Here is a 9,334-nt window from a genome sequence, read left to right as displayed (position 1 = left end):
GGATGCCATATGATTATATGAACAATGAATGTATCCTCCATTAAGATTTGTTCTGAGAATCATTAGAGCATCCGCAACGGTGGTGTGGGGAAGAAGGCCGCCGTCCGTGCCAGCGGCGAGGACGAGGCTCGCCGCCGTGCCAGCGAGCAGTCGACGTGGCGGCACACGATTGGGCAACGGCATAGCCGTTGCCTTTGAATAATTTTTTTTTTAATTCGTTAATTAATTTTAAATAATGATAAAAAATAAAAAAAAAATTATTTTCCAAATCCCTAAAATATGGCTGTTTTTTTGCCTGTTTTTCTGAATTTTTTTGATTTTTTTTTATTTTCCCCCCCCAAAATCATATATAAATACACACATTCATCATCCATTTATTACATCAAATCATCTCTCATTCATCTCTCATTCATAATTCTCATACAAACTATCAACACATTCATCACTCACTCAAAACCTCAAATGGATTTCACCCATATTATGGCAGAAGCGGAGCGCGAAGAACAAAAATACTACGAACAACATCGTGCCACTTACGAAGCATATGTCGCGGCGAATACCCCCGCTCCTCCTCCTCAACGAACTAGATCAAATCGCCGCTACATCAATCGTGACCGGGAGGGAGCCCACGAAAGGCTCGTTGCCGACTACTTTGCCGACCAGCTGCGGTTTCCGGCAGATTACTTCAGGCGCCGTTTTTCGCATGTCAAAGCGCTTGTTCATGCGAATTGTCAACACATTGTCCGCACGTGTTGAATTCTTCCAAACAGGTCCAGATGCAACCGGCCGGCAAAGTATCACGCCGTTGCAGAAGTGTACGTGTGCCATCCGACAACTCGCTACTGGGCAAACGGCCGACATCTTTGACGAGTATTTGCATATCGGTGAGTCCACTGGAATCCTTTGTCTAAAGAATTTTTGCGAGGGCGTTCGTTCAGCTTTCGGGGATGAATTCCTTCGGGCACCCAGCACCGATGATTGCCAATGGTTGCTTCGTCTTCACGAATCAGTCCATGGCTTTCCCGGAATGGTTGGCAGCATTGACTGCATGCATTGGAGGTGGAAGAATTGCCCGAATGCTTGGAGGGGGCAACACTTAAGCGGTCACAAAGGCGGCGGCCCAACACTTATCCTTGAGGCTGTCGCCGACTACCGCCTATGGATTTGGCATGCATATTTCGGCGTTTCCAGAGCCAACAACGACTTGAACGTGCTCTATTCTTCACCACTCTTCAATGATGTGATGAATGGTGTAGCACCGGCGATCGACTTCACCATCAACGGAAATACATACCACATGGGTTACTCTCTCGCCGATGGTATCTACCCAAGGTGGTCGACGTTCGTGAAGACGCTCCACAACCCGCACGACCCGAGACGGGTTCTTTTTGCGCAGCGTCAAGAGTCCGCGCGGAAAGACGTCGAAAGAGCCTTCGGGGTCCTTCAAGCCCGATTCACATTGTGAATGCCCCGGCTCGGCTGTGGTACGTGAATAATATCGCCGACATCATGTTCACGTGTATTATCTTACACAACATGATTATAGCCGACGAAGGGCCGAGGGCGGCTAGCTTCTACAACGAGGATGAAGCCGGAAGCTCAACAGCGAGGTCTCCCCCACGTCGAGGTGAGCATACGACGGTTGGCCAGAGGATCGAAACAAGACACACAATGCGCGATACCTGAACCCACATTCAGTTACAATAAGACCTAATCAACCACATGTGGATGAAATTCGGCAACGAGTAGTGGTTTTTTTTAATTTTTAGTATTTTAATTATGTAATTTTTAATTTTTAGGCTTTTAATTATTTCGTTTTTATTTTATTTGTCATTTGTAATTTTATTTAGGTTTTTGAATTTTATTATTATGGAAACGTTATTGTTTAATTGAATTTTAAATTAATTGTGCTCGTCCTTGCGGAAGAGCACAGCTGTGGGTGTTGTACTCTTGCCAGAGAGCAGGCAGAAAAAGTGGGGCCGGGCCCACAACCATGCCGCTGGCAAGAGCACGATTGTGGATGCTCTTACTTTCTCAAATAAATGCTATTTTTGTCTTGTTAAACAAAAAAAATGTAACTGAATCAAAATGGGACGGACGAATTGTCTAAAGTAAGTGGATCCTCTCTCTGTAATAAAAAAGAAAAGTGGCTTCGCCCGGAGTTGAACCGGAGACCTTTAGTGTGTTAGACTGACGTGATAACCAACTACACCACGAAACCAGATGGTGTTTTTTTCCCAGCTATTCCCAAAATACGCATATTTCACGGCAACAACAATACAACAAAACCCCTCTTCATCACGGAGCCAGTTATTTTGGCGGCAAAAAAACCTTGGATATATCCACGCTCCTCTCACTCACGGGTTCTGCTCTTGGCTGCAAACTCGGCATTTTGCTCGTGCTGAAATTCCCCATAATTTGCGCATTCTTCGCTAATAGAACAGTTTGCGGGCTCGAGAATCACATGTAATTAGGGTTTTGCCGCCACCCTCGACGATTGTATTGCGGCCATGGAAGTCAGAACCCAGAAGTCGCCGGTCATCAGGCCCATAAAAAAATGCGTCGTCCACCGAATCTGCGCCGGACAAGTGATATTAGACCTCTCCTCCGCCGTAAAGGAGCTCGTTGAGAACAGCCTCGATGCCGGCGCCACCAGCGTCGAGATTGCGCTGAAAGAGTACGGCCTCGACTCCATACAAGTCATCGACAACGGCGCTGGAATTACCTCGCAGAATTTCAAAGTAAATGGATTTTGAACTGGATTTTGTTTTCCTAGGTAGATAAAAATATTACTATCGATTTTTTATTTTTTATTTTTTTATCGAGAATAGGTACAGTAGATCTGATTAGTATTCTCCAATTCTATTTCATAAGGTTAATTCTATTCTCGTTGTCAAGAATGAGAAATGGGATAGTGCATATATCAACAAAATCGAGCTACTAAGGACAAACAGTGCTCATGCTTTTGTTTGAAGTAATTTTCATATTGAACGAGCTAATTTATGTGTGATATCTTTTCATTTTTACCCCCAGAAGCAGCAGAAATGTTTTCCTTTGTGTGATAAAATTATGACACTGACAGCTCTAGTCAAAACAGAGTCTAATTTATTTTCTCTTGTTCTTCTCCCTCCCCTTTGAATTGCTATTGATAGTCCCTGGCACTAAAGCACCATACATCCAAGCTCTTGGATTTTCCAGACCTCCAATCATTAACGACCTTCGGGTTTAGAGGAGAGGCATTGAGTTCACTTTGTACATTAGGGGAGTTGACTGTGGAGACACGGACAATCGATGATGTTGTTGCAACACACCTGACATTTGATCACATGGGTGTTCTGATAGCTGAGAGGAAAAGTGCTCGTCAAGTAGGTACGACGGTTACTGTCAAGAAGTTGTTCTCCAATCTTCCTGTGAGGAGCAAAGAATTCCATAGAAATATTCGGAAGGAATATGGCAAATTAATCAGCTTGTTAAACGTGAGTCCTTTTGCTTTCATTTATATATTCCATGGTTCATTGAGCAGCATTTGTTTCATGGGTGAAAATCTGTCTTTGCCCAATCATCATTTTCTGTTTGTGTGAAATGGAAAATCACAAATGCTTGTATGGTTGTTGTGAAATTGGTTTTCAGGCCTATGCTGTAATTGCTAAAGGAGTTAGAATTGTTTGCACCAATACCACGGGGAGAAATGCAAGGTCTGTAGTGCTGAAGACACAGGGTAATGGGTCCCTAAAGGAGAATATCATTATGGTGTTTGGCACAAGTATTTTTTCTTGTTTACAGGCCCTCACACTTAACATGTCTGATAGTTGCATGGTTGAAGGGTTTGTTTCCAGACCTGGATATGGAAGTGGCCGGAATATAGGGGATCGGCAGTTCTTCTTTGTTAATGGTCGTCCAGTTGATATGCCCAAAGTTGGCAAGCTTGTTAATGAGTTATATAGAGGTGCTAATTCTAGACAATATCCTATTGTCATTATGAACTTTTCTGTCCCAACAGTAGCATACGATGTAAATGTTACTCCCGATAAAAGGAAAATATTTTTCTCTGATGAAACTTCCATATTGAAATCCTTAAGAGATGCTCTGGAGAAGGTATATTCTTCCAATGAGGCAAGTTATTCAGTTAACAGAGTGGACGAACTTAATGAGAGTGAGCATGGAATTAATGTTCAGTTTATGCATGAGGGATCACAAACACCTTCTAAGCAATTATTGCCTGACAGCGGTATGACTCCTGAGGAAAGAGAAGATAAATTATACCCGAAAAGTGACGGTATCCCACCAACAGTTACGGATAATCTGAGAGAATTTTCCAGCGAGAAAATGAAACTGACTAGTGGAGGGCTACCGCCCAGAGTACACAGTAATCAGAAGATCAACTTATCTGAAACACCTGGTTTGCAAATTACTGACAGAATAGACAAACATACTTATCTGCCGTCTACATTGACCAAGAAAGGTAGTTCTGGCAGTGAAAAGTTACTTGGGCGCTCAAGTACTGTACAGATATCACTCAACAAATTTGTAACTGTAAGTAAGAGGAAACATGAAAGTGTTGAAACTGCACTATCTGAAGTCCCACTTCTTAGAAGTGAACCTGGTGCAGCTAGACTTAGATTGAGCAGCTCTTCGAAGCGCACTCCATCTCCAAGCTCTCCAGGGAATTTCATTGATACTGATGACTCCAATAATATTGATGAGACTAAGATGATCAAAATTTCAAGTACCAATAGCGTCTTTTATGAATCAGATGACAGCATTCTACAACCTTGTGGGGGCAGAAACCGAAGTGTAGTCAGGAATGATGGTGATACAAGTGTTTTGTTAGCTTGTGCTGAGAAGAAGCAAAATAAAGCTAGTGAGGTACATAATTCTCCATATTCCTCTGTGATCAAATTTTACCTGGTGGTAATTTCTTATAAGATTACATTCAATGCATAATTATGGATAGAGAGTATGCGTGCACTGCTCTCAAACTAAACATGTCATGGTGAATTTATTGAAGAACTTGGGTCCTTTTCTAGTAAGGTTTCTTAAAGAATTTGTTTCACAAGTTGGATAAAGAAAACTAATGCTCTAAATAAGTTCAAGTATTTGACAATCAATTATACTTTATGATGCGTAAATAAATTGCAGGAGCAGAAAGTTCAAGTTAGAGATCTGGATGATAATTCTGTACTAGCTGCTTCAGTTAGTGCAAATTCTCAACGTATACCTCATGACCTTCTAGATGCATGCACTCCATTACAATCTTCTGGTCCACCAACAGATGCTCCAGTGGTTTGTTCTGGCTCAAAGGTCGGTTTCACATTGCAGTTTAGCTTGGAAGATTTGATGTCAAGGAGGAAGAAGAGGCTGTCAAGACTCAAATATATCAGCCATACATCAGGAAGTATAAAGTTACAAGGGTATATAGGAAGTTCATGCATGTAACATTCACTGATGCTGAAAACTATAATTGGACATTCTGCAGTTAACTTATTTCGTCCTTTTATCTCTAGGGGTTTCGATGCAGCTACACTGGAGCTCGCAGAAGGAGTAAATGAGGAAGGAAAGGCCAAAGCCTTAGCTGCTGCTACCAGTGAGCTGGAAAGACTATTTAAGAAAGAAGACTTTAAACAAATGAAGGTCTCTACACGAATAATTTCATAACATTCACCATCATCATTACTTGTCCAAGCCTTACATGATTCAATACCAGCCAGAAAATATATATGATCTTCATCTCACTAATTACCATCTTTGCCTGCAGGTGATTGGACAGTTTAACCGTGGGTTTATTATTGGAAAAACAGCTCAGGACCTTTTCATTGTGGATCAGGTAATTCTCTTCTCTATAATAGGTATCATTAAACCAGAGCTATTGCTTATTTGAACAATCAAGGACGGTGGTTTACTATGCTTCTGCATCAGCATGCTGCAGATGAAAAATACAACTATGAGCGTCTGTCTCAAACAACCATTTTGAATCAACAACCTTTACTCCGGTAAGGCACTTGATCAGTAATCTGGAAATTGAATTGGCACACATTTATTTGATTTACCTGTCAGTATTACCCCTATTAAGACAATATTGAGATTTTAAGTTATTGAAACATAATTGTCTTATGCCGATAATAAGATGCTCACCCTTCCTTATTCCTTCTTATTTCCCCCCTCCCCTTTTCTTCTTGTATAAGCTGCTTCTGACTGTGTATGTATCACCTACAGAAGCTATCCTGTTATTTTACTGCTGTCTGGAACTTGTGTTACAAATTTTTTAGTATATTTGACTTGTGCAATGGCTTTCACTTTCTTATGCTTAAAATTCTAAGAGAAGTTCTCATGTTGTCCTATCAGGCCCTTGAGAATGGAGTTAGCTCCTGAAGAAGAAATAGTCATCTCCATGTACATGGATATCTTCAGGTGTTAGCTCTATACTTACTTTCACTTGCCCTACATTGTTGTGTGGGTTCTTTAGCTCATAGATAATGCATAGAGTATTGGAAGCTGGGGTCATACTTTGCAAGTCTAGCAGTTAAGAGATGTTTGTGGTTGACCAACATCTATATAGTACTAGGAATAAGCTGATTCTTTTGTGCTTTTACTGCTGTAAGTAAAGACTTGATAGCCCTAATGAGTTTCATTGAGCTTCTTGTTTAATCTTTTTTTTTTTTTTGGAATTCCATGTCACTAGAATGCTAGGCTCCATTCTTGTGCAAACTATTAGTGGTACCACATTCCACATTTGGGTATTTTTATTTCCGATTATATCTTTCAAGGTTGACTGATTTGCTCTTTTGCTGTAATGAAGTTCCCATAATAAGACTTGTCAATTTTCAGGAAAAATGGCTTTTTACTGGAGGAGGATGATCAGGCTCCTTGTGGACATCGTTTCGTACTGAAAGCGGTTCCTTTCAGCAAAAATATAACTTTTGGGGTTGCAGGTAAGATAAGCCTTCTATGTACAGTCTGTACACTTTGCTGTAGCCTTATCTTGCATGTTATGACTTATGAGGGCAGTGGATTCCTTTTTCAAAAGGTTTGGAGGTGAATTCACATATTTTTTTTTTGCTTTTATTTGACTTGGCCTCTTTTGTTTTGTCTTCGCTAGTGGTCTGAAAATTAGGGTTAACTTTGAGGAAAGGAGAAACTTCTCCAATTCAATCTCTAAATAGAAATAAGCTTCAAAGTTGTAGTTCTGCCATGTGTTGCGATTTGCTGTATTCATGTCGCCAATTTCGTAACAAGTGAAAGCAAAAATAATTGACAATTGATGAGATCATAACATTGCATGGTAATGATGAAAAACCATGATTTGTTAAGTACATTTGCAGTGCTAAGGGTGGTGTCCTTTGCTTTAATGCAGATATCAGGGATCTTATTTCTATCCTCTCTGATAGTCATGGAGAATGCTCCATGATTGGCAGTTACCGATTAGACAGTGCTGATTCAGTGTGCCCACCCAGAGTGCGTGCAATGCTAGCTTCACGTGCTTGCAGGTCATCTGTTATGATCGGAGATTCATTGGGAAGGACCGAGATGCAGAAGGTATTCAAGAAATAGTCGCATGTTCAATCTAGGAATCATCTAATGTACATTTGTGCGAATGAAAGTACTCTGGCGAAGCCACATATTTCCTTTCTAACATAGGAAACAAGTTTTGACGATGTTTCTACATTCAATCTTGTGCAGATCCTAGTACATCTGGCGTCCCTCAAATCTCCTTGGAATTGTCCACACGGCAGACCAACAATGCGTCACTTGGTCGACCTAAGAAGTGTACGGAGAAGAACAGATGATGAAGAGATGGAGTTGTGATGGGCGCTGCTGTCTAAGCACGGAGAAGAAATGGAGCACCATTGAGTTTGAGTCGTTTTGGAGGGATGATGAAGACAAGAGAAATACTAAACAACTTTATCATGCTTTTGATGCCTAATTTGGCTCATTATCTCTTGACACGTCATTATCTCTTGACACGTCATTGTCATGTCAGTCAAAATTAGTGCCATTTTAATTAAAAACATACACGTCATATAGAAAAGGTTGTCGTGATAAAATTAAAAAGTAGGGGTATTGGACTATAAAAAAATTAAAAATTAAAAATTAAAAAACGATAATATGACCGGTTAACGGTCATTTTAAAAAAAATTATTTTTTTTCTTTTTTTATTCTATAAATACTCATCTTTCACACACATAAACACACATCTATTCTTCTCAAATCATCTTTCTTTCCTCTCTAATTTTCATCTCAAATTATCTCTTTTATTCTTCTCCCAAATTTAATCTAATCATAGATCCATTTGAGCAAATGCGTCGAATAATGGAAGAATTGCTTGAAGAAGATCGACGTAGGGATGCGGAGGAAGCCACGCTGCCCCAACGACGATCCCAGACTTACATCCATCGTAACCGGGAGGAAGCCGCTGCAAGGTTAGTATGCGACTACTTCTGTGATAACCCGGTATGGGGAGAGACCTACTTCTGTCGCCGTTTCCGCATGCGGAAACGGCTATTTCTGCACATCGCAAATATATTGGTAGCCCGGTAAGAGTTCTTCCAAGAAGGGTTCGACGTCGTTGGCCGTCCCAGCCACACAACGATGCAGAAATGTACTGCAGCAATCCGTTAGCTTGCTACTGGACAAACAGCGGATTTGTTCGACGAATACCTCCACATTGGACAAAGCACTAGGAGAATGTGCTTGATGAACTTCTGCAAAGGCGTCCGGGCAGCCTTTACCGACGAATTTCTCCGGAAGCCAAGCACGGCAGATTGTCAGTTTCTGCTCCACATTCACGAAGAAGTGCACGGATTCCCCGGGATGCTTGGCAGCGTCGATTGCATGCATTGGCAATGGAAGAATTACCCTGTGGCGTGGAGGGGGTCATACACGAGCGGCCACAAAGGCACCCACCCCACCGTTATACTCAAAGCCGTTGCCGACTAGCGGCTATGGATTTGGCATGCGTACTTCGGGGTCCCCGGATCGAACAATGACGTCAACGTGCTCAACCAATCCGACCTCTTCGCCGAAGTTTTGGATGGTAAAGCGCCGGCCATCAACTTCATCGCTAACAACCGGCGGTATAAAATGGGGTACTATCTTGCCGACAGTATCTACCCGAAGTGGCCAACCTTCGTGAAGACGTTCAACAGACCGGTGAACGAAAAACAGACTCTTTTTGCGCAGAAGCAAGAGGCTGCTCGCAAGGATGTGGAGTGGGCGTTCGGGGTTCTCCAAGCGCGCTTCAACATTATCAAGGCCCCGGCTTGTACGTGGTTTATGGAGAATATGGTCGACATCATGTAAATGTGCATAATCTTGCACAACATGATTGTCGCCGACG

At 41.7% G+C, this 9,334-nt stretch overlaps 1 protein-coding gene and 1 non-coding gene across 4 annotated transcripts; one reads left to right on the top strand and one right to left on the bottom strand.

Annotated features, from left to right (window-relative positions):
* Positions 1-2,147: 2,147 nt before the first annotated feature.
* On the bottom strand, positions 2,148-2,221 carry TRNAV-AAC. Its single transcript has one exon. It is a non-coding gene; the product is annotated as a tRNA-Val (tRNA).
* Positions 2,222-2,254: 33 nt separating this feature from the next.
* Positions 2,255-8,026, top strand: LOC121781072 (DNA mismatch repair protein PMS1-like). 3 transcript variants are annotated; one of them, XM_042178770.1, is made up of 11 exons: positions 2,255-2,741; positions 3,153-3,476; positions 3,631-4,866; positions 5,146-5,432; positions 5,505-5,631; positions 5,756-5,824; positions 5,917-5,990; positions 6,343-6,408; positions 6,826-6,929; positions 7,352-7,533; positions 7,678-8,026. In XM_042178770.1, exons 1-11 carry the CDS (start codon positions 2,511-2,513, stop codon positions 7,801-7,803), a joined length of 2,826 nt encoding a protein of 941 aa, XP_042034704.1. In that variant the 5' UTR covers positions 2,255-2,510; the 3' UTR covers positions 7,804-8,026. The 3 variants fall into 3 exon arrangements, with proteins under 3 accessions (XP_042034704.1, XP_042034711.1, XP_042034695.1); XM_042178777.1 differs by having other exon boundaries at positions 5,140-5,411; XM_042178761.1 differs by having other exon boundaries at positions 5,140-5,432.
* The last annotated feature ends 1,308 nt before the right edge of the window (positions 8,027-9,334 follow it).

Source organism: Salvia splendens, chromosome 2 (genome assembly GCF_004379255.2).
Source record: "Salvia splendens isolate huo1 chromosome 2, SspV2, whole genome shotgun sequence".
In the NCBI taxonomy this organism is placed as follows: Eukaryota; Viridiplantae; Streptophyta; class Magnoliopsida; order Lamiales; family Lamiaceae; genus Salvia; species Salvia splendens.
This window is presented reverse-complemented; position numbering and strand designations above follow the sequence as displayed.